The sequence below is a fragment of the Quercus robur genome, chromosome 2, assembly GCF_932294415.1.
Source record: "Quercus robur chromosome 2, dhQueRobu3.1, whole genome shotgun sequence".
In the NCBI taxonomy this organism is placed as follows: Eukaryota; Viridiplantae; Streptophyta; class Magnoliopsida; order Fagales; family Fagaceae; genus Quercus; species Quercus robur.
The window spans coordinates 29,063,703-29,089,497 of record NC_065535.1 but is presented as its reverse complement, the minus strand read 5'-3'; the positions used below and the strand labels follow the sequence as shown (position 1 = coordinate 29,089,497).

The 25,795-nt window shown below is 39.2% G+C and overlaps 6 protein-coding genes across 9 annotated transcripts; 3 read left to right on the top strand and 3 right to left on the bottom strand.

Annotated features, from left to right (window-relative positions):
• Positions 1-1,882: 1,882 nt before the first annotated feature.
• Positions 1,883-5,380, top strand: LOC126697222 (golgin candidate 6-like). The gene is made up of 13 exons (XM_050394117.1): positions 1,883-2,025; positions 2,146-2,274; positions 2,369-2,422; positions 2,525-2,621; positions 3,482-3,531; positions 3,607-3,693; positions 3,803-3,916; positions 4,009-4,080; positions 4,354-4,454; positions 4,683-4,803; positions 4,885-4,944; positions 5,083-5,150; positions 5,341-5,380. Exons 2-13 carry the CDS (start codon positions 2,224-2,226, stop codon positions 5,378-5,380), a joined length of 915 nt encoding a protein of 304 aa, XP_050250074.1. The 5' UTR covers positions 1,883-2,025; positions 2,146-2,223.
• LOC126713215 (26S proteasome non-ATPase regulatory subunit 2 homolog A-like) lies at positions 5,082-7,469 on the top strand. Its single transcript, XM_050412912.1, has 7 exons — positions 5,082-5,150; positions 5,341-5,383; positions 5,816-5,881; positions 5,995-6,033; positions 6,152-6,234; positions 7,043-7,154; positions 7,394-7,469. Exons 3-7 carry the CDS (start codon positions 5,843-5,845, stop codon positions 7,427-7,429), a joined length of 309 nt encoding a protein of 102 aa, XP_050268869.1. The 5' UTR covers positions 5,082-5,150; positions 5,341-5,383; positions 5,816-5,842; the 3' UTR covers positions 7,430-7,469.
• Positions 7,470-7,937: 468 nt separating this feature from the next.
• LOC126713214 (uncharacterized) lies at positions 7,938-12,943 on the top strand. Of its 4 annotated transcripts, none has more exons than XR_007651306.1 (5): positions 7,938-8,198; positions 9,194-10,115; positions 10,730-11,174; positions 11,313-11,423; positions 11,539-11,552. XR_007651306.1 is itself a non-coding variant. In XM_050412910.1 (4 exons), exons 1-4 carry the CDS (start codon positions 7,995-7,997, stop codon positions 11,559-11,561), a joined length of 1,260 nt encoding a protein of 419 aa, XP_050268867.1. In that variant the 5' UTR covers positions 7,939-7,994; the 3' UTR covers positions 11,562-11,818. The 4 variants fall into 4 exon arrangements, 2 of the variants coding, with proteins under 2 accessions (XP_050268868.1, XP_050268867.1); XR_007651305.1 differs by lacking the exon at positions 10,730-11,174 and adding an exon at positions 12,462-12,943 and having other exon boundaries at positions 7,939-8,198; positions 11,539-11,631; XM_050412910.1 differs by lacking the exon at positions 10,730-11,174 and having other exon boundaries at positions 7,939-8,198; positions 11,539-11,818.
• Positions 12,944-14,375: 1,432 nt separating this feature from the next.
• LOC126697214 (uncharacterized) lies at positions 14,376-14,951 on the bottom strand. Its single transcript, XM_050394105.1, has one exon. It carries the CDS (start codon positions 14,949-14,951, stop codon positions 14,376-14,378), a length of 576 nt encoding a protein of 191 aa, XP_050250062.1.
• Positions 14,952-15,035: 84 nt separating this feature from the next.
• Positions 15,036-16,016, bottom strand: LOC126697204 (uncharacterized). The gene has a single exon (XM_050394095.1). It carries the CDS (start codon positions 16,014-16,016, stop codon positions 15,036-15,038), a length of 981 nt encoding a protein of 326 aa, XP_050250052.1.
• Positions 16,017-16,400: 384 nt separating this feature from the next.
• Positions 16,401-21,917, bottom strand: LOC126697195 (uncharacterized). Its single transcript, XM_050394083.1, has 5 exons — positions 21,669-21,917; positions 21,099-21,518; positions 19,316-21,002; positions 17,039-17,134; positions 16,401-16,780 (listed from the first exon to the last, which is right to left on the bottom strand). Exons 1-5 carry the CDS (start codon positions 21,915-21,917, stop codon positions 16,401-16,403), a joined length of 2,832 nt encoding a protein of 943 aa, XP_050250040.1.
• Positions 21,918-25,795: the final 3,878 nt, after the last annotated feature.

Here is a 25,795-nt window from a genome sequence, read left to right as displayed (position 1 = left end):
AGGGCAAGCCATAAGGAAACCAGTCAAATCGGTGGATGCTTACTGTTGGTGCAGTATTGGGTATAGGCCAGGTTCCCCTATTTGTGCCTGGCAATTGAGCGTGGCCCACCAGTGGGCGCTTATGGTCCTCCAGCGCGTGGTCCTCTGTACCTGAAGTAAGTCTCTACCTTATAAAGATTAGTTCTTATTGTAGTGATATTATTAATTGCCTAGTTTTTATCTATAACATTATCTTAGTAGTTATATGTGATAACATTATAGTTTTAGTCATGACATTATCTTAGTAGGAAAGTTATAAATATTGATCTTTTGTTCTTGACAACACTTGTAGGTGGGCGTGGGTCCCAAACAAGAAAAACAGGCCTGCCCACATCTTCAGGGATAGGTATCGCCAGCAAATAGCTTCAATGTTGCCAAGCCAGGTATGAAAATGCCTTGTTTAACATGTTAACATGTTTAGGAACAAGATATATGTTTGGTGAATTTTGAAATATAAATATAGTTGCCTAATGTGTTGCGTACTTGTTTTTGGGCTACTGTAGGTGGTGTGGCAGCCGTATGAAGCCGATTTTGAGGACCTTCCGCCATGGTACGTTGCAGGGAGGGCTGTGTGGACGGCAACGGTGTTGCTTGTATGTTTCCACCTAGTAGAGATACATACACCGGATTGTGTCGTTCGTCAATTTGGGATGATCCAAGAAATTCCCAAAGATGTTGACACTGACACCGTGCTTCATGCCATTGATTTGAGGGGGAAGGTGGGCGTTGATTGGATGCGGAAACATGCTCTGCATTTACTAAATTGGGGTAACCGCCTTCAACGGTGTTGTCAAGCAGTGCTTGGTGATATGCCTCCACAGCATGAGTACTTCGACTGGTTCAAAAGGGTGACTCGGAGGTTCATTGATGTTCCTGGTGCTACACTGACTATACTGGTAACTTCTCCACATCTTGTACATATTACCGTACTTCTTAGCATGAAACCACTATTTATAAAACATGATATATGTGGTCCAATGTATGCTTAGCATCAAAGAAGTAGGTTAAAGTTGTTTTCTACTTAAGATTCCTTATAGAGAACTTTATTCGTTTACCTTATAGAGAACTTTGTTGATTTCAAAATTGAAAGTCACATTTCTTATTTCAGCCTTTAGAGTTATGGTATACATTCTTCTTCCCAATTTTTTATGGAATAACTTGAATTGCCCTACAAGCAGAGGGCCCATAAAACATTGATTGTTCATTCATACATACATAAACTGTATTGCATTACTAATATACTTGGTTTTTCCATGTGCAGATTGAAGGATACCTTCGTTTGTTGAGCCGTCACCCGGTGGGCACGGAGGACCACCAGGACATTATTGATGTGCTGACTGCAGTGCAGGCGATTGGCCGTGTACGACCTCGGGACCCTGAGGTCCCGAATGAGGAGGCAGCTACTCCTGCCGCAGCAGCTACTCCTACCGCAGCAGCTACTTAGAGGCCAAGCACTACTGAGAGCCCAAGCACGAGCATAGCTCCTACTAGACGTCTGCGTGTTCGTACCCCTCGAGTTGTCCCTACCTCTAATCCCCCTCCACCCACCCCACATCCATCCCTTAGCCCCACAATCCCTTCACCCACCCTACATCCATCCCGTAGTCCCACCATCCCCCCATTGACTCCACATCCTTGTGTTGGGCCTGACATTCGTCCACCCACCCCACGGTCATTTCCCGATGTGTCACTCATTCCATCCTTTGACTTGGGTATTCATCTAACCCCACCTAACATACAGCAGGAGCCACCCTCCGACAGTATGTCTATTGGCCCTTCATTAGCCATCACCCCACCCTATGTTCATGTTGAGGAAGCTGGTGGGTTACCTGTTCAACAAGAAGGTCGGCCGAAACGCATATCAAAGGCACCTCCTTGTGAGACAGGAGGGCACAAACATGGACACAACGCTGGGCCCGAGGCATCTGACGAAGGACATGCAAGACCTCCTCCTTATTATACGAGACGACATAAGGTCCAAAAAAGGTAACTGAAATGATACATTTTTAAAGTTTATTTTACAATATATGACCAGCTAAAAAGCATTATTTGTCATATAATAATTACTTAATCATTATGGTTTGTTCATTAATTATGTTCATGAAGATGATGATGCTATGAAAAGGCCGGAAGCACTAAAATTCAAGTTCAGCACAATAAAAGTAGCAACAAATAACTTTTCCAATGCCAATAAGCTTGGAGGAGGCAGCTTTTAGGTCGATTTTGAAGTGGCTGGTAATTTCCTAAAAGCTTAAGCTTCTTGGGACTTGGTAATTTATCAGTTTGGTTTTCTTCTTGTACTTGTATTAAAAACAATTGTGGTTCTTAGGTTATTCGAAACGAGGCCTTACTGTTGCTTACTTATTTGACCCGTGAAGCTGAGGTAAGATATTCCTGCCACTTTGTCATCTAATGGTTCTGCTGAACCTGTGCTTGAAAATGTGTTTGATTTCCCTACTAATTAATACAGTTTTGTGAATTTTAGGAGATTCAAAAAATTGTGGTCTTTGAAGGTGCATTTGAGAAGATTTTCAGCATCATTAAAGAGGAAGGAGGTTCAGAAGGTGGTGTTGTTGTGCAGGTGATTTACTGTTACTCAATTTATCATGGTAGTTTAATCAACTTTTCTAGCTTGTTTACTGATAAATTACTTGTCTTGCAAATGGCTTCTTATTGTTTGGGTGTCTACAATTTAAAACTTGTTTCCTTTATGGTCTTTTGAATGTGACACTTTCTCAATTATATCAATCAATCGAGTAGTTTGTCATGGATTACTAAGACAGCTTCAACAATGAAGTTATGATAGTGTTTAAGTGACTCTATTGCATATCACTAGTTCGCTAGCTAAATGAGCTGTTTATATGCTATAATTACATTGAGATTCAGCACCATTTGTGGGTTTTGGTCTGAATGTTCTATTTTGTCATTGTTTATTTATGGTTATGATTCTACTTGTAGCCTAAATTAAGGACTCTTGTAGTTTTGACCATTTTTTTGAGTTTGAAACCCACATGCTTTATATTATCCTTTGGCTGTCCTCTCCTGTATGGGTTATGTTGCTCATTTGACACATTCTAGTTGAACATTTTAGGTGACAAGAAAGCATGTACAAAGGCTTTGTTGATCCATCATTATGATTTTCTCTTTATGGTTCTACTCGCCCAGACAAACACCTAACATAGAAGAGAGAGAGAGAGAAGGGGGGGGGGGGGGGAGATATTCTTTGTAGAAAATTTGTTACAATAAACAAAGTTATGTGCATTGGCCTTGATTCTGAGTCCCATTTTCAAAACTTTTTGTTTTTCTCAGAATCACAGAACAACTTATGGTTGTTGACTGTTTAGCTATTCCTCAATTTATTCATTTCTATTTTTCTTTACAAGCATTTGAGAATTCTGCGAATATCTTGGTTATAAAACTATTATGCATGTAATGGTGCAAGACTGTCTTCAATTGTTGAACAACCTTCTCCGAACTAATGCATCTAATCAGGTCTGCAGCCTCTGTTGTGTTATATTTTATGCTTGAGATTCTCTCATGCTCCTAATGCTTCCAAGTGTGGTTCAGATACTACTGAGAGAGACTATGGGATTTGACCCCGTAATATCAATTCTGAAGCTACGGGGAAGTACTTACAGTTTCACCCAACAAAAGGTTAGATACTGAAATGTATATAAGATTTTACCATAGATCTTTGAATTTTCTGTCACAGAAGCCTTACTGGTATTTCTTCTTTTCCTTGAAACAAACGCCATGCCAGTAGACAATTAATCTACTCAGTGCATTAGAAACCATTAATTTGTTAATGATGGGAGGTACAGAGGCTGATCCTGGAAAAGATGCAAATAAGCTAACAAATAAAGCAACACTGGTTCAGGTTTCTTGCTAACTTCATATCTTCTATAATTACTTCCTTTAGAATCATTAACTTGGTGGTATCTTATCCTGTAATGTGTATATTGGTTGCAGAAAAAAGTATTGGATCATCTTCTTTTGTTGGGTGTTGAAAGCCAGTGGGCACCAGTAGCTGTCCGTTGCGCGGTAAGATGACTTTTCTGAACATTGTTCACTGTCTTTTTGCCTCTCTGTCTCTCTCTCTCTCTCTCTCTCTCTCTCTCACACACACACACACACACCCTTTTTGTGCACATAATTTGCACAGAGAGAGAGAGAGAGAGAGAGAGAGAGAGAGAGAGAGAGAGATAGATAAAAGTTTAGATATTACACAAATAAGCATTTAGGAATTCTATTTCAAATTTCTGGTTGTTGTTGGGTCATTCGCATAACAAATTTTTGTGTCGTGTATTGTGTCAGTCTGAAGAGGATCTTGCTCTGAAGCAACAATTGGAGCTATATGTGGAGAGAGTTCAGGATGCTGACCCTAACTTACAGATTGTTGCACTTGAGAGCATGAGGTAATAGTATTTAATATTTGCTTTCACTTAATATAATTCTGATCTTTATGTTATGGTTTAATGTTTGGGACTTTGTTAACATTTTTGGGTATAAGTTATAATTCATCAATTTGGTTCCTTGATTGATAAAAACATTTCTGGGGTTTTAGATTAACTTTGAAAACATTAGCTCCTTGTATAGAATGGAAACATATGTCATAATAGCATGTAAAATTTTGATAATTGTAGGCAGGAAATCCGAACCTCTACAAGCTCCATGACTTCGGTCCCAAAGCCATTGAAATTTCCGCGTCCACACTATGGAACATTAAAGGCATTTTATGAAACCATGGGGAACTCGGAATTGAAGGTATAATTTTGTTTGCTTGGACATTGTCTATTATAGAAGTAGCATTCTAGCCTATCTAATTAACTTTCTTTGTCAATGCAGAAGTACCTCGTTGATATACTCTTCGTTCTGGCTCTCACCATGTCTGTTGAGGGAGAAAGGGTACGACTGAAGTTTATTGTATTGTTTTTGCTGATTTGTTTAGTTGATTCTCTTTACAATTGCTAAAGTAAATTCGTTTTATGTTATTTGGGACTAACATATATTTCATTGCTTTTCTATTGCTGAAAATTCTTTTAGGAGAGCTTAAAATATAGATTGGAGGGTTCAGGAGGTGATATTGGCTCATGGGGCCATGAATATGTGAGGTGAGTGTCGTCTGATTAAAATACATTGTGGTCTCTATTGGGTTTTTAGGTGGTGGTAGGTAGTTTGATCTGGTCAAATCAAATTTCATTGTATGGTTTTTAGGTTATGGTAGTGTTTGAAGTTCAATCCATATAAATTAATATTAACCTCACTCACTATTGATTATTATTATTTTTTATGTGTAATCAGGAACTTAGCTGGAGAAATTTCACAGGAATATGCTAAGTGACAGGTTAGAAATCAATGCTATATTAGTTTTCTTTATGAAGAAGAAAGCTTGTTATGGGTAGTAGGACCATTCTATAAATCTTATTTTTAGAAACCAGTAAAAAACAACTTTTTATTCATATGCATTTACAGCTCAAAAAATTTAAAATTTGGTTCCATATGCATCTTGATAAACAGATTAAAGTGCTTTAAACTTTATACTATTATGTATTATGATATCCTTGCTTCCCTGAATTTGAAAATATGTATTATGTGGTATGGTATTGGAGTAGTATTACATCTTAATAATGCTCATTGCTCTGTGAATAGAGTGGTGCATTCTCTTTCGATAGAGGATTTTCTCTAGAATTTTATCTTCTTTGGCCTTCAATACTTTATTGTTAAGAACTCCTTCTTAATTTTAATATATTTAATTTCTTTGAATTTACCACAACAGAGCGAAGAAGTTCCAATCAAGGATCTTATGGAGCTTGTTCAACAAATAGTTGCTTTTCACATGAAGGTATGATTCAGTAACATGTTACAGTATGACGACTATAGGTGACATTTGAAAGGATTATTTTATTTTATTTTTAGTTTTTAGTTTTGTTCTAATCATTGTGAATTGCAATGTAGCACAATGCCGAGCCTGAAGCTGTTGATCTTCTAATGGAGGTATTGAGCAGTATTTCTCTTTTGATTTGATTTGTTTATTGTGCTTTCCTGCCCTCAATTTTTTTCTCCTCTTGGTGTTTGGCCAATAATGAGATGTGTGTAATCTGACTAATGCTAGGTTGAAGACCTTGATCTTTTAATAGAGCATGTTGACAGCACGAATTTCCGAAGGACATGTCTCTATCTAAGTAGTTCGGCTAGGTAAGTGGGATTATACCATAAATTTGTGGAGATTTTTATCCAATGGATTAATCATTTTACTTGTCACAAAAAAAAAAAAAAAGATTAATCATCTATAGTAGCCTGAATTAAAAAAACAGCAGAGGAATTAAAAGTTACAGTTCTCCAGCTAGCATGGGATTTTTATAGGGGGTAGGGGTTCATGGTTAGACCAAATTGGTGCATGTGTTACTTATTATTATGTTATTTATTTGTTTTTTTTTTTAAATTTTTTGTTTATTTTATTTTATTTTTAAGTATGTTTAATTTTGAGTTTTGTTTTGGTCATTTATTGCTCTTTTTCTGGTTAAGTCACATGAAAGTTTATTTATTTCTTAAAATAAAAAGATATCTACATTTGGGCTCAAAAATTAAATCCCTTGAGAATACTATGTAACTACGTAAAAGATTGACATCTGACATGAGCTTGCTCTTGTTCAAGGACTTGGAACACTATACTTTATAATAATTGGAACACTTTTGCTGCTTCTTAAGGGTTGAGATGAACGGGTTATTATTTACTAAAGAACATTGCAACATAAATTTTCTGCCTTATATGAAATGCTATACCAATATGTTCAATAAATGACAACCTTTTGCCTTAGGGTTCTTATTTCTAAAGAGTATTGCAACTTGCAACATTAGTTTTTTGTCATGCATGAAATACTGCACCAAAACTAAGTTTATAATTGCTCAGTAAACTACAGTCTTTTGACTCGGGTTGTTTATTTCACCTCTCTTTCTCTCTCCCCCCCCCCTTGATGACATTTCACATTGCAACGTAATGTAGATACCTCCCTGGACCTGATGACATGTTGGTTCTAGATACAGCCTACATGATTTATTTAAAATTTGAGGAGTATCCAAATGCACTTCAGATTGCCCTATTTCTGGATAACATGGTTTGTACTTTAAGAAAAATACTTTTTATAACTCATCCTTCCCTTACTATTCAATTGTGCATTGTGTTTACCTGTATTTGGTAAAGAGCTACAAGGGGAATTATATTTCTTCATTGATTGAAGAATTTCACAGCTACACATTACTAGAAAATCTTATTAAATACTTGATAAAATTTATGATGCAATCCTTAAAATGTTATTTTGGTTTGGTCCTCATAGTCCAAAGTATTTGTTGGCAGTATGTGAAGCAAGTTTTTACTTCCTGTAATGATTAGCTGAGAAAGAAGCAATTCTGTTACATCCTTGCTTGCCATGTAAGTCTTCAATTCTACATACTTTTGATTTCCTTTGAGTTTATATTGTTGACTAACTTGTTCATCTGGATGAATTTTAGAGAGTGGGTTTGATTTTGTATTCTTTATGAATTGAACTATTTGGCATGATCCTGCACTGTTGCTAGGATTATATAGGAATTTCCTCCTTTTGTATTTAAAGTTAATCATGTCCATATTGTTGGGTTATAGTATCTGTCTAATGTAGTTACTCTGTCCTGATCATTGTTGCTGGGTATTATTATAGGATGATGAAATAGTCATGACTGTTGTCCTTGGTCAGCTTATTTCTTTTATTTTATTTTTAGGGATGGATTGTAGAGTTTGATAATTTCTTGTACTTTGTTGCTATTTTTTGACATGGGAAGGGTAACTTATGATAGATGATTAACAGAGAGGGTGCAAGTGGTAAGAAACTTGTGGGTGAGGCTTGGAATTGGATTTTGAGAAGCTCTATTGACAGATTGTCCCTTTTCTGGTATGGGTTTTGTAAACCTCAGGAGCTGTAATGTTCTTGTTTGAAGGCAATTTTGGTAATATCTTGCACATAGGAGATTGCAGACTCACGGCTGAGTGTGTACAAAGTTTACCAAAGAAGTTTGTTGCCAAGAAAGGAAAAGTACCAAGGTGTCAACTTGATTATGTTTTCCTAGACTGCACATTTGGGAGATTTCGTCAGAACCTTCCCAGCAAGCACTCAGCAATCCAACAGGTACCCACGGTCTTCATTCTATTCATGTTTCTTTTATAATTTATGAAGTGATCGGTGGTCTCAAACATGCTGCGATGTGTATATTATGACCTTACTGTAAGCCCTACATACTTTTTTTTTTTTTCCTCATGTTAGATTGAAATGTGCAGAACTTGCAAATATAATACAGCTGTCTTTATATACTTGTATTTGGTTTAATCAAAATCTATTTTCATGGCTATTACCATTGATAGTATCTATCTTGCTTGCTCCTTTGTAGTTTTAGTTTGTTTTACATTAAGGTAATCTTTTGAAAATTTGTGGAAACAATATTCTGCATCTTTAATTTATGGATCATGAAAATTTTTCTGTAGATAGCATATCCTTAGAAACCTCATTTCAAACCTCATCAATGGTTAATTCATTTAGCAGGCATTCATATTTGATGTGTAATTATAAATGAGCCCTTATGTAGGCCTAATTTTTTCCTAGGATACTTTATTTTCCTCTACACATTTTTTTTATTGCTACATCTAACCTCAAGGTTAATATGAGTTCTGGTTTAGGTATATATCATAAATGGATGCTGTTAATTCACAGTTCATTCTTGTTATACGTATCATTATCTTAGTGTCCATAAGTAAGGCACTTAAGCAGGCTTTGGGAATTCTTACTAGCATTATTATATATCAGTAATAGTAATCAATAAGGGCATCCAATTGTGAAAGAAATTCCATTCAAATTATTTTAAAATAGATGACCTTTTATTCTCCTTGTCATAATCTTGACAATTGTTTGCGTAATAAAAAAGTTTCATGTTTATGTTTTATTATTATATTTCTTAGCAGTTTATGACTCTCTCTCTCTCTCTCTCTCATTGGAGTGAGTGCGTGTGTGGGCATGTGATTGTTTTTCTCTACAGTTCTATCTTAAATGTTAAGCACATTTCTTATGTCACTGTATCAATATAACCTCAATTTGCTTCTTACATTTCAAACTACGTTTCCATGAAATAGGTTATTAATTGTATATGGCAGGATCCTGATGCCCTTGTGGTTTATCTGACCTGTGACCTTCTTAGCCAGGAAGAAATTCTGGCAAATGTGTCCCAAACATTTGGGTCCAAGATCTATGTTGATAAAGCCTCTAATCCAGAGTGTTTCCAAGCTCTAACCCTAACATTTCCTGACATTATCTCTGAAGATTCCTCGTCCCACTTCCAGGTATTAGATGGATTTCCTAAACTATATGAAAGAGCAAAAGCAAAGCTTTTGGAGGCCCAAGCTCACTGCCAGCCTACCCCTCTCATAATCCGCCCATCAGCACAGTGGTATGCATGTGAGGAAGAGTTCTTGGAGAATGAAAGTCAAAGAAAACTGAGAATGAATGAGGCAGTAAGGGACCAATTTGGTGTTTGGCATGTTTGTTACTCCATTCACTCATCCAAGGAAGAATTAGAATGGGCCCTGCAACTTCTTGTGCCGAAAGGGGTTGTTTCAACAACCCGCAGTTGCAGGGCCATGGAGCTAGATTTTGTTAAGAAACACTGCTTTGGCAATCAAGTAGCTCCAAATGACCCTATCTGGAAGCTTCTTGATATTTCCACAGAAGGTTCTCCAGATTTGGATGTATCCGTCAAAGGTGTTAGTGGTTCTCCTATGGTTGAAGAGCACACCCAAACTTATGCTCAACCTCAATTTGAACCAGTAAAAGTATCTACTGGCCTAAAAGGACTTATAAAATTGTCCCCTCCAAGCAAAAAAGTGACATTATTTGGAAGAGCGAGACTTGGTCTCCAAGATTTTAGTTTTTCACATGAAGGTCCAATAGTTGCATCTATCAACAATAACCCTCCACAAATATCTGCCAGCAAAGTAGAAGAATTCTCATTCCAGGAGGAAACTGAAGTGAAATGCCATAAGTCAGAAAGCAAGACAGGTATAGCAGATAAGAGTGTAATAGTCTTGCATGTTATGTTTTCTGATAAGAGTGTAATAGTCTTGCATGTTATGTTTTCTGGCTAGTGCACATGCGGGTTATTCAAATATTATTGGGCGATGACAGCAATAAGAACCAACACTTAGCTCCAAATATTTGGGGTTGGTTATGGAAACTCGACATATTAATCAAGTTCAAAACGTATTCTTTCATTCTATTATATCCGAAATCATAGTTTTTGTTACATCTTTAATTGACAAGTGCTGTTTTGCTAATTTTATTAGTATTATTTTAGGACTTCCTCTACCTTTTTCGTTCCATTGACTAGAATCAAACTCTCTTTTTTATTAGTGCATTAATTGCTCTACTTGGCATATGACCAAACCATTTCACATGACTCCCTCCCATCTTTTTATTAATAAAGGCCATCCAATTTTTAAGCGAATTTCCTCATTTCATATTCTATCTTATTTTTTTCATTTATTCATCTTAACATTCTCATTTCAATTACACTTATTTTATAAACATATTGCTTCTTAACAACATTTAGAGGGGCTAAGCCTCATGAAGTTGGGGAGTTTGAAAATGTGTTGTATGATTATGTTGTTTATCAGGACCGTATCTATTTTTGAACTTTGCTCTGTACGTAGGGTCCAAGGAAACTGATGAAAAGGCTACGAGGTTCTAAAGTTGGATATCTTGGACTGTTGGACGCCAGAAAATCACTATGGATGGACTGAATCTAAGTGTTAAACATTTCTAGATTTAGACCATCTATAATGATTTTCTGGAGTCCAACCGTCCAAGATATCCAACTTTAGAACCTCGTCAACCTTTTCATCAGTTTCCTTGGACCCTACCTCTGAGGTCCACGAAAATGGAGGTGTATCATAAGAAGTCGGGTAGGTGTATTCAATCGATAAGTGGACCAAATGGGGACTGTATGCCCGTCAGCTACTCCAGCTCAGTACATGGTCTTCTTCTTCGGGCTCTATCTGGTTGCTTTGGGGACTGGTGGGATCAAACCTTGTGTTGATCAGTACTGCCTTGATGATTTAGGTTAGTTTTTAGTGCGTGTAGCGCTGCTGCTTGGTTTTCTTGCCTTTTTGGGTGGACATCATACTATGTTGCTTTTGTGATGGTTTTATTTCTGCGCAAACGGCTTCTCATTTATTGAAATATCTTTGATATGGGTAGGAGCTGGCAGAACCATCAATAAGAGATGCATTTGTTTCTTGCATTCAACAAGGTGCAGATCGTGTGATTGTAAGCCCATTTTTTCTCTTCCCTGGACGACACTGGCATCAGGTAGCTCGGCTTACTTTCCTTTGGTGCCTTGATTATAGATATACTGTACAAAATTGGTGACTAGATTGATTTTTTTTTTTTTTTTTTAATAAAAATGCTTTGTGTCACTTTACAGGATATTCCTTCGTTAGCTGCTGAAGCTGCAAAAGAACACCCTAATGTGTCATATATCGTTACTGCACCTCTTGGTCTGCATGATCTACTTGTGGTATAAAATTTTATCCTTTTCCTTCTATTGGGCCAACATCCGAATGAATGTCTCTAAAGCTTTGCCAAAAGTTTAAATTATGCTTAACTTTCTGATTGGGCTATGTGCTCTAATTTTATAGTGCTTGCTAGTTTTTTAATCTTCACACCATTTATATTTTGCAAAATGTTCCTCATTATTGCTCTTTGTGGGGAACTTATTAATTTGAACTCAAGTTCTCTCCATGGAGAGATCTGGGAAATGCCATTGAACTAAAAGTTTTTTGGCCACTCCAGCCGTAACATGCTTTTCCCTTTCTTCACAAGTGGTACTGTTATATAATACTCTTGATTTATTAAATTAAAACTAGACCCCATTTGGGGCCAATCTGGAGTAATCGAGTAACCCCTGCTTTAAGATTTTACTAATATTTAGATGGAGAGGCATATGTATCCTTCTTAAATGAAATCTATTTGCTTAATTTTTTAGCTAAAATGAAAGTTGTGTTAGTGGTGCTGATCTGGATGGAACTCATGTAGACAAGTCTTTGTAATTTTGTTTATTATTTAATGTGCAATGACACTACATAGTAGCTGTTATTGAAGTATTGTCACTATAATGATAGATCTAGTCATATTCATGCTTTGTTCACTATAAAGAACTTGTTCTTTATAATTAATGCTTTGTTCAACACAAATTACTTAGCTTTGTGTAGAATTGTACTGATGACATGAGATCATTTCACTGTATGTACCTACATGAAAGTTTGACATTTTTCCCAACTTTGTCAACTGCATAACAAATTCTGCCCCAGGAAAAAAATTCACTGTTAATTTATTTTTGCTGCACAGGTGCCTTGATAAAGCCGCTGTAGTGTCAGATGTTGAGAGCAAAAGTGAGGAATTCTCCAATCCATGGAGGCTTTGCACTGTAACACAGGTGGAAGAATTGAAGATTTTGATCCGCATGTTTCCAATCTGGGCTACTGGAATTGTCTTTTCTGCTGTTTATGCCCAGATGTGTACAATGTTTGTGGAGCAAGGAATGATGATGGACACAAGCATTGGTTCTTTCACCATTCCCGCAGCCTCTCTCTCATCCTTTGATGTCATCAGTTTTATTTTTTGGGTCCCCATGTATGATAGGGTAATTATTCCAATTGCAAGGAAATTTATTGGCAAGGAGCGAGATTGTATGACAAGGTTTATATTATGAGATTTGTATTACTGGAAAGGTTTGCTCTGTAGAAATTTGTATTACAAGATTTATATTATGAGATTGTAGGATCTGCATTTACAAAGTTGGACAGTAATGCTCTTGGTGTATTTCATAATAATGTTATATTAATAATTTCAAAATGCAGTACATTTTGTTTTTAATGTACTACATTCACATTTTTGATGCTCTTAGAACTAGTCTAGATAGGTGATTACCAAATACAACCCTTTGAATCGAGTTTCTGGTTTACACCTACAGGAATGCAAAACAAATGAAAAAAAAAAAAAAAAACTTCCCAGTGGAAATCGAGTTTCTAAAACTCGATTTCCATTTGGGTGGCATTATCGCAAATAAATTACATAAAGCAATTTACAAAAATGCCACTTCAATGGAAATCGAGTTTTAGAAACTCGATTTCCACTGGGAAATGTACTCTCACACTTCCCCCTAAAAAATTTTGCTCTCGGGTTGGGAGGAAAATTACCCAGTGGAAATCGAGTTTTAGAAACTCGATTTCCAGTGAAATATTTACAAAAGTGCCACGTTCACTGGAAATCGAGTTTCTAAAACTCGATTTCCAGTGATATATTTACAAGAATGCCACGTTCAGTGGAAATCGAGTTTTAGAAACTCGATTTCCACTGGGGAATTTTCCTGCCAACCCGAGAGCAAAATTTTTTAGGGGGAAGTGTGAGAGCAAACTTCCCAGTGGAAATCGAGTTTTAGAAACTCGATTTCCATTGAACGTGGCATTTTTGTAAATTGGTTCATGTAATTTATTTGCGATAATGCCACCCAAATGGAAATCGAGTTTTAGAAACTCGATTTCCACTGGGAAGTATTTTTTTTTTTTTTTCCGTTTGTTTTGCAGTCCTATAGGTGTAAACCAGAATTACTTTTGTCCCTTCCCCTACAATAGTAAAAGAGATCCAGAACACATCACATGGTCAGCGGTAAAGAAGTAGATACAAGCATAATCACCAGTCAAGGAGAGAGTACATCAGATGCAAACAATCGGATTCAAACAGTTACTATTCATGGGCATTTTAGTTGCCCTTAGCACACAAAAAGAGTCAATACATTATCATCGGTTCAAACAAGGCCGCTGTGGTTGAAGTTGGCAAAGTAGTAGCTACATTGCCAATGCCATATCATTGCATTACAGGCAAAAGCTGCACAACGCAATTAATGTAACGAGTACAATGGATAACAAATGTTCAATTAGCACAATATTTAGCAATAAACAAAATAAAAACTAAGTCAATACAACATAGTCTACATAGTCGTCTAACACTTGTCCATACTGATACAACATACTCTACATAGTCACCTATAACTTTTCCATACTGATACAACATAGTCTACATAGAATTTGCTGCACTTGTCCATACCGAATATAACCACAAGTCCCACGTACAATGCCATTCAAAAATCCAATCTCCGCTCGCCTGACAACCACGAAGGTACAGTTGTTAGTTTCCAAATGTGAAGAACAACAACCAAATGACATTCTGAGCATATTATATAAAAACAGTGACAACACTTGCCTAGTTTGCAGCACCACCACTTGTCGAAGCCCCATGGGAACTGGGACAACATCTGCGGTTATGCCCCTCTTGATGACACACTCCACATCGTTGCCTTGGTTGAATCTCCCTCAAGTCCGGATCTTCCCTCCGGCTTCCCCGTTCTCGTCGTATCCCATCCATTTCATTCCTTAATCTTGACTTCACAGGACGACCTTTGCCCCGCAATAGCTGTGGGTCAGGCACCCACCGTGGTTCGCAAACATCCCTCCACAATGACTCTGATTTTGGCACCACAAAATGATGTGAATATGTCTGAATGGCGTTGTTCAAACTGTAACATGGGTCAATATAGCTGGTCGCATCAAGGTGCAGACCTTTAAGAACTTTAATTGCATGTGAACAAGGGATCTTCAAGTTTTGCCACTTTCCACAACCACATGTTTGCTCAATTACGTGCACTTCATGACTGTGGTTTCCCCCTCCACCTCTATGGTCGTTATACGAGGTAACCACTTGATATACACCAATTTCATGATTAAAATTCCTCAGAGTGTGTCCTGCAGTTTTCTGCTCATTTTTGTTATAGATCTTCATTGCATAATCACTCCACACCTTACCTTGAGAGAGATCAGAAAGAATTTTTTCATGTCGATCGTAGAAATATGCAACAAGTTTGGATCATGTGAACTCAACCATTGTAGCAATGGACAAATCGCGGGCACCTTTAAGTACCCCATTAAAACACTCAGAGATATTGGTTGTCATTGCCCCGTAACGTCTTCCACCATCTTGTGACTGGGTCCATTTGTCAACATCCTCACTCATTAGATATGTGTAAGGCATATAGCATAGGATGTGGCGATCAATAGGGTCTACACCCCTCAGTAAATTAATCTCGGCCTCCTTAATGGTTTGCATTATGGACGTGAATTTTGCTTCATGAGTCGCATATCCAGCTTTCAAGGCCAATGCCTTTAAAGTCGGGTCCTTAAATTTTGTGTTGAAGTTGCTAGCAACATGTCGAAGGCAATATCGATGATATACCTGTTCTCTTCCGTCCTCACCTCTAGGCCACTCTTGAATGGCGCATCTGATACCTTTATGTCGGTCAGAAATAATGCAAATGCCATCCTTAGGTATGACATGCTCTATGGAAGTCCTAAGACACTCTAAAAACCAACCCCAACTAAGCCCTGACTCCCTGTCTACAACAGCAAAGGCGAGAGGCAAAACCTTTTGGTTAGCATCAGTTGCCATTGCAATCATCAACACCCCTTTGTATTTACCATACAAATGAGTCCCATCAATACTGATCACTGGCCTGCAATATTTGAATGCAGCAATGCATGGAGCGAATGCCCAATATACATAGCGAAGTACCGCAATACCTTCGTATGGCCTAGGTATGGTGTGATAGCTGTACTTGGTACCTGAGTCTTGATCCAAGTATGCCAACAACAATTTCCGCAACCTTTGGTAAGACTCCTCCCAATCCCCAAATATCTTAGCAATTGCCTTTTGTTTTGCGTCCCATACTTTATAGTAAGAAAGCTCATGATTATACTTAGTACGTATGATCTCCCAGAGCTCATCAATACGAGCAGTGTGATTTTGTCGCAATTTTTCCACAATTTCTGATGCAACAAAATTAGAATCCATCATTCTACCGTCTCTTTGCAGGCCAAAGGGTATACAAGTGTGTGGACCCACATAAGACGTGACCACCCACAGACCATTAAGTTTATTCTTCATGAATGCCCCAACGTACCACTTGCAATTGTCATCAACACATGCGACGCACAATTTTGTGGTGCTCGACCTCCGGGTTATAAAATTTCTATTATCATTTGCTGCGTATATTGTCAATGCACGTTTCACCGCCGATTTATTTGCAAAAGTCAACCCTTTACAAAAATGCATCCCATCTTGCCAAGTACAAACAAATGGTTCTAATAGACGTGAAGGATCAAACATATTTTCCCAAGTATTTGCGTAGAATGAGTTAGCAGGAGGTCTGTAGCCAGTGGTCGTATTTGTATCACGCTAGATGCCAATATCATCGTCTGCATCACCTTCATCATGGAACTCCATATTTTCCTCTTCAAAATGGGGAACGATTTCATGGTCATCCACATCGTTCTCAAGGTCGCCTTGTTCAATCCTCTCTTTGTACTCATCCACACCATCAATACTTTCACCATCATTCGTAGCATGATCTTCGTCTTCGTCTTCGTCATCCTCCTCTAAATGTGTCTTTTGACAATGGAGGGTTTCACCAGTATTTACAACATGATCTTGAGATGGGAGCATATAATCTCCCATTGTATACCCTCCCATTGCAGTGCATCCATCATCAAGGGCTGTAAATTGTAAAGACGTAGTTGTTTGTTGCACCATCTCAGTATCAACTTCCACAAGCGGCTCTGAACTTATGTACAACTCAGCAGCATTTACTTAGGGCATTTTCTGGATCCTATTAAACATCATCTTCACATGTTTGTCTTCTTTAATCGCCATATACTCGTAATTTATCCGTTCATGTAGGACTTCTTGTGGGTAACAATAAATAATCTTGATGTCATACCAAGCAGAGTTCAAATTCAATTCGTCCATTATTTTCAACTTCAAATCATTCAACGTCTTCAACTTACGACGTATCATCATGGGGTAGCATTGGATACCTGGCCCTGTAAATGGAAATCCCTCAATCCCCCCAGGATTGTTAAGGGGTCCACCGTAGTATACATTTATATCAATATTCTTCAGATGTTGTGAACCTATTAAAGAGTCAAGTATAATATGTTAGCGACATATTTTTTTCTTTCATTTAACATCAATTACAAAACCTTTTCTATCTACTCAAAGTACAAAAATCACAAATTCTCACCCCACAATTGCATATACTCACCCCACATCACATACAAACACACTCAATCATTATCATTTCGTACTCAAACAAATAAAAAAACTAAAAACAAAACTCACCCCCATTACAAAATTTCAACTCAGCTCTAACTAATATAAATAAAAATATCAAACCAAACAACAAGAAAAATAGCCATGATAAAAGCCTAGCAATACAAATATATATCTACAATATTTTTTACTTGTTATAAAATCCTAGCAAATATATACATTAACTTGCAAAAATAGTCATGATAAAAGCCTAACAATACAAATATATATCTACAATATTTTTTACTTTGTATAAAATCCTAGCAAATTATATACACTAACTTGCAAAAATAGTCATGATAAAAGCCTAACAATACAAATATATACCTAAATATATTTTTTACTTTGTATAAAATCCTAGCAAATATATACACTACCAAATATAACTTCTTACAAACCCCACATTTGCATATTCACATACAAACACACCCAATCATTATCATTTGTTTCCAAAATAAAATAAAAAATAAAAAATCATTAATTATACTAAAAAAAAAAAAAACTAAACACACAACTCACCCCATTACAAACCTTCAAATCATTCTATCAAAAATATAAAAAACAATATCAAACCAAACAAAAAAATTAGTCATGATACACATACCCATAAAAAAACCTAACAATACACATATAAATATATATATATATATATATATATTATATTTATATATGTAACTAATTAGAGAGATTGAGAAACCTTACCTGACATGAGGATGTGGGGTGAGTTTGATTTGAAGTTTGTAATGGGGTGAGATTTGTATGAGAGTAAAAGAGCACAGCCAGATAATAAATTTTATGCTGAAATGAAAATGAGTGAGAGGAAGGATGTGGGTGCTAGCATGTATACCTATAAGCCAGACAACTGAATGTATACCTACAATGAGTGAGCATGTGCAAACTGCAAAGGCTGACTCCTGAGAAACCCCAGACCAGACAAAACCAGCTGAGCTGTGGGACTTGACATGACCAGACATCAGACACGATTAAAACAAGAGAGTAACTGTACTCAAAAATCGAGTTTATGAGACTCGTTTTCCAGCTGGAAATCGAGTCTCTAAGACTCAAGATCCACGTGGAAATCGAGTCTAAAAGACTCGATTTCCAGCTGGACCATTCCACCCCATACAGGCCAGATCACAGTAGAAAATCGAGGCCCAAAGGCTCGATTTTAAGACCAAAATCGAGCCTCTAAGGCTCGAGATGCTATAAACGAAATATGTTTCTAAGGAGAGCCTACTAACTAGATAGTTTCATTTTTAAGGCCAGTTGGCCATTTTCGCCGCTATTCTCGATTGGGAGTACGGCCTCGGCCCCATAAGTCATTGAAAAGGAAGTTTCACCCGTTGACCGCCTCGGCGTCGTCCGATAAGTCCATAAAACATGCGGGAGCTCTTCCACCCATCTCCCCTTTGCATCATCCAATCTCTTTTTCAGACCACTTACTATGACTTTGTTTACGGCCTCGGCTTGCCCATTTCCTTGAGGGTAGGCAGGAGTGGAATACCGGTTAATGATCCTAAATTCGCAGCAGTACTCCCTGAAGTTCTTACTATCAAATTGGAGACCGTTGTCCGAGATGAGTGTGTGTGGAGTTCCGAAGCGTGTAATAATGTTTTTCCAAATGAATTTCTTGGCATCCACATCCCTGATGTTGGCCAAAGGTTTAGCCTCCACCCACTTGGTGAAATAATCAGTCCCGACTATTATGTATCGCTTATTTCCTGCCGCTTTGGGGAAAGGACCGACAATATCAAGACCCCACTGAGCAAACGGCCAGGGGCTGGAGAGAGGGTTAAGGACTCCTCCGGGTTGGTGGATATTTGGGGCGAATCTCTGGCACTGATCACACTTCTTTGCATATTCTTGGGCCTCCCTTTGCATGTTCGGCCACCAGTATCCTTAGGTAAGTGCCCTGTGCGCCAGCGATCTTCCTCCGGTGTGACTTCCACAAATCCCCTCATGTAACTCTTCAACCAAGGACTCGGATTCTTCTGGGTGTATACATAATAGGTATGGCCCAGAATAGGGGCGCCGGTATAGTTTGTGGTCTTCCGATAACCAGAACCGAGGAGTGTTCCTCCGTATCTTCTCGGCTTCTAGTTTCCCTTCTGGTAGTGTATCGCCCTTCAAGAAGTTCAATATAGGATCCATCCAACTAGGACTCTTTCTAACCTGATGGACCTGAGCTTTCTTTCCTCTAGTGGAGCTTGTCTGGCATAAATCCTCAACAAGGATTGTCCTGGGCAGGTCATGTGCAGAGGATGTGGCTAGAGTGGCTAGGGAGTCTGCATGTGTGTTCTTGCTTCTCGGAACATGCGTCAGGTTAAAGGATTCAAAGTCTGACTGCAGACGTTTGACCCGGCCAAGATATTCCTGCATTCGGGCATCTCTAGCTTCCAACTCGCCCATCACTTGGCCCACGACCAATTTGGAGTCCGAGAACGCTTCCATTGCCCTTCCAACCAATTTCTGAACCATCATCATCCCTTGAAGCAAGGCTTCGTACTCGGCCTCGTTGTTTGTAGCCGAGAACCCAAATCTTAGTGATTTCTCAATGGCAATGCCTTCAGGCGATATTAAAACTATCCCAATTCCAGATCCTCTTTGGTTGGCCGCGCCATCCACGTAGACTTTCCAGCACAAGGTCTCCCATGTTGAGATTGTGCCAACGGATTTTCCATCCATGTCTTCTTTCTCGGTTGTTGTTTCTATAGAGGGTTCAGCGAATTCTGCGACTAAATCAGCGAGGACTTGACCCTTGATAGAAGACCTAGGCATGTATTTAATGTCAAAAGCACCCAACAACGCACTCCACATGGCGATCCTTCCTGTGTAATCGGCGCTTCGGAGCACCGACCGAAGGGAAAGCTGTGTTAAAACAATAATCGTATGTGCCTGAAAGTAATGAGGGAGCTTCCGTGTGGCGTGCACTACTGCCAGAATTGCTTTCTCCAATGGTAAGTATCGCACTTCGGCCTCATGTAATGATTTACTCACGTAGTACACTGGTCGCTGTACCCCATTGTCATCCCGTATCAGTACCAGGCTTACAGCATGAGGGGCTACGGCTATGTATGCAAACAGTACCTCGTCTACCTCAGGGCTAGACATGATGGGTGGTCGTGATAAGTATTCCTTGAGTTGCTGGAAGGCCCGGACACAATCCTCCGACCACTCAAACCTTTTCCATTTATTTATCAAGAGGTAAAAAGGTCGACATCGGTCTGCAGATCGTGATATGAACCGGTTTAATGCTGCGATCATGCCAGTAAATTTTTGTACTTCTTTCGGATTTCGAGGAGCCTGTAGGCTATTAATCGCTTTGATTTGGTCTGGGCTTACCTCTATCCCTCTGTGAGTTACCATATAGCCTAGGAATTTCCCAGACCCGACCCCGAATGAACATTTGGAAGCGTTAAGCCGCAACTTATGCTCTCTTAAGATGTCAAAGATGATCTCCAGGTCCTTTACTTGCTCGGACACTATTTTACTTTTTACGACCATATCGTCTATGTAGACTTCAATAACTTTGCCCAGCTGTGGTTCGAACATTCTGGTCATCATTCTTTGGTAAGTTGACCCTGCGTTCTTCAGTCCGAAAGGCATTACCTTGTAGTGATAGTTCCTGATGGGTGTCATGAACGCCGTCTTCTCCTGATCCTTTAATGCAAGGGGTATCTGATGATAGCCCTGGAAGGCGTCCAGGAAGCTCATTCGAGGGTGGCCTACAGTTGCATCCACCAGTCGGTCAATTCGAGGCAAAGGGAATGGGTCTTTCGGGCATGCCTTATTCAAGTCCGTGAAGTCCACACAGACTCGCCATTTCCCCGTTTTCTTTCTCACCACCACCGTATTTGCCAGCCATTCAGGGTAAAAAACTTCTTTAATGGCTCCTGCCTTTTTCAGCTTCATCACTTCGTCTCTAATAGCACTGGCATGTTCCTTTGAGGGACGTTGGGGTGGTTGCTTCTTTGGAATGGAAGATGGGTTAACATTCAAGTGGTGACAAATAAGGCTAGGGTCAACCCCTGGGGCATCGTATGCGTCCCATGCAAACACATCGATATTTCTTCTCAGAAACCCAACCAGTTCCTCTTTTTCTTGAGGAGGCAACTCGGAGCCGACCTGGAAAAATCTCTCGGGGTCATTGTCAACGGCAAACTTTTCTAAACTCTCACACCTTTTCTCCTCGGCTGGCTCATCGACCTGCTCTGCCAAGGTGGCTGGTTGCTATAAGTTCTCAGAGGCCGAGGACTCGGCAGTGGACCGATGCGAGATGGCGGCCACCATACACTGCCTGGCCATGGCCTGATCTCCACGAATCTCTTCTACTTGGCCTCTGGACGGGTATTTCACCTTTTGGTGAAGTGTGGAGGATACAGCTTCTAGGGCATGGATCCATGGCCTGGCTACTATCGCTATGTAGGGCGAGTAGGCATCGACCACGATAAAGTCCACTTCCACCACCTCTGATCTAGTTTGTATGGGTAGTCTGATTTGCCCTTTTGGCGTGATAGTCTTCCCTTCGAAGTTGATAAGGGGAGAGTCGTAAGCCGTCAAATCCTCTGGCCTCAGGTTCAGCCCCTTGTATAAATCAGGATACATTACTTCTACTGCGCTACCCGGGTCTACCAGCACCCTTCTCACATCGAAGCCTCCGATTCTCAGCGTAACCACTAAGGCATCGTGGTGAGGTTGGATAGTTCCTCTCTTATCCTCGTCCAAGAATCCTAATATTAGCGAGCTTCTCTTTTTAGACCTTTTAAATTCTCTTCCCCTGTCCTCGGCGGAGAGCCGAGCCACAGACAACACCCTGGAAGGAAACGACCCGGTTCTTCCTGGAGCGGTGAGGATAACATGGATCGTTCCTGTGGGGGGTCTTAAGGATACATCTTTTCAAGGCTCTTGCATCGCCTGGCCCGGATGACCGCTCGAGGGGTGTAAAAGGTGACGTAACTTTCCTTCTCGGACCAACTGATCTAGGTGATTCCATAGATTCCTGCAATCCTTAGTGGTATGTCCATGGTCCTGATGATAGTGGCAATACAGGTTCTGGTTACGTTTTGAAGGGTCTCCGGCCATTTTTCCCGGCCATCTGAAGAAGGATTCGTTCCTCACTTTCTCCAGCACTTGTTGTACTGGCTCTCTGGACACGGCATTCACCGTTTGCATGTTACTTTGTCTGGCCTGTCTCGAAAAATCTCTCCTCGGCTGGTTGTGGTTATATCGTTCTGACCTGAAATCATTCGCCTTAGGGGGAATGATCTTCTCCTTTCCCTTTCCTTGTAGCTGATCTTCTTCCACCCTTTTGTACTTGTTGATCCTATCCATCAACTGATGAACGTTGGCAACTAGTTTACCAGTGAGAGATTTCCTTAAGCCATGCTCGGTGGGAAGACCGCTTTTGAATGTGCTGATAGCGACATCATCATGGTTCTCATCCAACTCGTTATACATCTCCTAATATCTATCCGAATACGCCTTCAAGGTCTCTCCCTCGTGCATGGATAAGGACAACAACGAACTTAAGGGTCAAGGGACCCTGCTATTCGTAATAAAGCGAGAGCAGAAAGCCTGAGTGAGCTGCTTATATGAACCTATGGAATTTGTCTTCAGGCTGTTGAATCATCTCATCGCCATTGGTCCCAAGCTGGAAGGGAAGACTTTGCACATTAGGGCTTCATTTTGCGAGTAGATAGCCATTTTTTGGTTAAACTGACTCACGTGCTCCACCGGGTCTGCTCGACCGTTGTAGATGGCGAACGTTGGTTGATTAAAGCGTGAGACAACTTAGTCCCTTCAATTCTGTACATGAAGGGTGATCTTGAAATCTGGTCTAGTGCCCTATTCATAGCATCGTTTCCCAAACCCTTGCTGGATGGGTTCTCGTACTTTCGTACAGGGCGAGACTCCTTCTCGCAAGAAAATGTTTCACTTGGGGGTGTTCTCGATCTCTGTCGATAACTCACGTCCTCCTCGTTAGAGGACGCATCTGAACTGGAGGGAGATCGCTTGCGCTGCGCATGTCGCAACTTCCTTTTCAGGTCATCTATCTCTCGCTGCATGGCCTGATGACTGTTTCGCCTTTGGGATACGTGACTACCTATTTGGGTATGACTTTGGCTCATCTAGGTAGTATGTACGCTTCCCTCACGATTCCTTTTGCTGTCTGGGTTGGCAGGGTTATTTTGTCACTGGGACTCAACGGGTTCTGTCTGTTGAGGGTTAACTTGGTGAGGATTCTCCTGGTGTGGACCTGGTTCTGCCATGCTCAACCGTTGTGCTTACTGATACTCTAGTTCTTCCCACAGACGACGCCAATTGTAGGGACACGATTTTAGTTGACCCGATCCTTGTTGGTCAAGTCTTGGCCCAAAAAGTCCCACACAATGAATTTCTGTAGAGAATGGGCTAAAGAACTTGGTTCCAATTAGCTTATTCGGTTTGTTGCATGGACTCAGGAGACACAGAAACAAGAACAAAAGGAGGTAACAATGAAAAGAGATCCTTCTCAGATTATATGGTCTCCAACTTGATTAACGGGCACAGATTCATGCAAATAAAACCTCTACAATGTTCTCTCCTCTCTCTCCTTCTGTTTTTTCTCGTCCCCTTCTCTTGGGGGACTTTTACATATATAGACCCTCTTCTATCATCTGGGCTTTACACTTGTTGATCATCCAAACCCCCACTTAAGCACTTGTCACATCAGACACCCTTATCAGTTCTTTATGAGTTGCTGTGACTAAGGTGGCACTGTTTAGGGGTATTCTCCTCATTAATGCGGCCAGGAGAGTAGCTATGGTGCATTTAATGTGGTGGTGGCAGCCTTTGCTGAGATATTTGGGGTTTCCTTTCTTTTTACGTGCTTGGAAGGGAGACTACAGTAGCTGGGATGCACTTTTGATCTGGATTTTTGGAACGTCCGAGGAGGAATGACTCCTCGGACGTGTTATCTTTACCCCTGCGGGTCTGGATAGGGATTTTGGGCCACGACGTCTCCTCGGATAGATGGATCCTCGGACGGGCCCAGGGCCCAGCCAGCCTATTATTTTGGGCCGGTCCCCACAATTTTATATTTTTATCTAAAAAATGATGTTATTTTTTTTAGAGAGTTTCAACCTATTGTATCCGCTCCAAATGATAGCTCTTTATCATTAGACTAAGAATGATGTTATCTTTAATTTGTATATAAATATAAAATTTGAAAATTATAATAATTATTAATACACATATATTTTGATTGTGTTTGTGTATAAAATATTAAGTGTGCGTTTGACATTGGTTTAAAAAACCTGTTTTTTTTACTATTTAACTTATTTTTACTACTATTCATGAATCTCATTGTACTTTTTGATACTATTCATGAGTCTCACTATATTGTTTTAGCTATATTTTAGCTTTATCTACAGTACTTTTAGTAAAAAAAATTTTAGTTTCAACTAAATAAACTATTCCCAAATAGACATTTATATGAAATTGATAATTATGGTAGTTATTAATAGATATTTATTTTCTAAAAAAAAGGTATTTATTATTGTAGGGGGGATGAACTCAATTCCGAACCGATGCCCAAAGGGCTTGGAGGATCATACTTGAAAAGATTGGCTAGACCCATCTCTATGAGTAATAAAAGGAAACATACTCATATGGCTCTTGCGAAAGTCTAGGTATGCCACCGATACTGAAACTCTTGTCTGAGATCATAAACGCAAGTGACCCTATAATGGATAAAGGAAGATTCTCGGGGAACCAATCCCCCTCTTTAGTTGAAATACTGCTTTTACCAGATATACCTCGGGAAACCCCCTAAAGGGATATGAATCATAGAGATCGTCATGTCCGCATTAATGAGAGGTTCTCTACATAATCTTTTCCACATTAAATACATATATGACAACAACAGTAAAAACACCCCCCCCCCCCGCCCCCACCCCCCCCCAAAAAAAAAGTCTTGTTTTGTGATGAAAATGGGGGAGAACCAATGGAAAATAAGACAAGTATCTCCAAAAAGGCTTATAAAAGAAGAGGAGGTTGCAACAGAAAAAGAGGATCAAAAAATACAAATAAGAAACTCTAGAATAGAGGGAAGAGAGTCATGTTGTATTTTCCTTTTCTTGCTCATTCCCTACTCCTCAAGAAAACAATTTGTATAAAATAAAACATCTTATCTTTATTCCTTCTGGCTTAATCAGTTGTTTGAATTTCTTATTGTGGATTTTTTACCTTGTTTTAATGATAAATTAGTTGTGCAAGTCATTTAACTTAGACCATATATAGTAAATATTTGTTTGTGTTTGAGATCTTGACCCCCACAATTATGATTGTGTTTTTAAATGAAATTATTAAAAATATAATTATGTAATTATTAATAGATATTTTTATGAATCTAGGATTGTGTTTGTATGTGGAACTATTTATTATAATTTTTATTTAAATAGATATTGTTTCTCAACAAAAACAATTCTATCATTCAAAAAAAA

Excerpts from the sequence above, each read along its gene's own strand:
- LOC126713215 (XM_050412912.1), top strand. The coding sequence starts at position 5,843 with ATGGAGCTTGTTCAACAAATAGTTGCTTTTCACATGAAG. Across the intron at positions 5,882-5,994 it reads TAGTTGCTTTTCACATGAAG|CACAATGCCGAGCCTGAAGC; the intron begins GTATGATTCAGT and ends ATTGCAATGTAG. Across the intron at positions 6,034-6,151 it reads CTGTTGATCTTCTAATGGAG|GTTGAAGACCTTGATCTTTT; the intron begins GTATTGAGCAGT and ends GACTAATGCTAG.
- LOC126713214 (XM_050412910.1), top strand. The coding sequence starts at position 7,995 with ATGTTCTTGTTTGAAGGCAATTTTGGTAATATCTTGCACATAGGAGAT. Across the intron at positions 10,116-11,312 it reads TAAGTCAGAAAGCAAGACAG|GAGCTGGCAGAACCATCAAT; the intron begins GTATAGCAGATA and ends TGATATGGGTAG. Across the intron at positions 11,424-11,538 it reads CTGGACGACACTGGCATCAG|GATATTCCTTCGTTAGCTGC; the intron begins GTAGCTCGGCTT and ends GTCACTTTACAG.
- LOC126697195 (XM_050394083.1), bottom strand. The coding sequence starts at position 21,917 with ATGTATCCTGATTTATACAAGGGGCTGAACCTGAGGCCAGAGGATTTG. Across the intron at positions 21,003-21,098 it reads ACTTCACGGACTTGAATAAG|GGCTATCATCAGATACCCCT; the intron begins GCATGCCCGAAA and ends GACGCCTTCCAG. Across the intron at positions 16,781-17,038 it reads ATTTCCATTTACAGGGCCAG|AGCCGCTTGTGGAAGTTGAT; the intron begins GTATCCAATGCT and ends ACATAAGTTCAG.
- LOC126697214 (XM_050394105.1), bottom strand. The coding sequence starts at position 14,951 with ATGAAGATCTATAACAAAAATGAGCAGAAAACTGCAGGACACACTCTG.
- LOC126697222 (XM_050394117.1), top strand. The coding sequence starts at position 2,224 with ATGCCAATAAGCTTGGAGGAGGCAGCTTTTAGGTCGATTTTGAAGTGG. Across the intron at positions 3,532-3,606 it reads GAACTAATGCATCTAATCAG|ATACTACTGAGAGAGACTAT; the intron begins GTCTGCAGCCTC and ends AGTGTGGTTCAG. Across the intron at positions 3,694-3,802 it reads ACAGTTTCACCCAACAAAAG|ACAATTAATCTACTCAGTGC; the intron begins GTTAGATACTGA and ends CCATGCCAGTAG.
- LOC126697204 (XM_050394095.1), bottom strand. The coding sequence starts at position 16,016 with ATGGATTCTAATTTTGTTGCATCAGAAATTGTGGAAAAATTGCGACAA.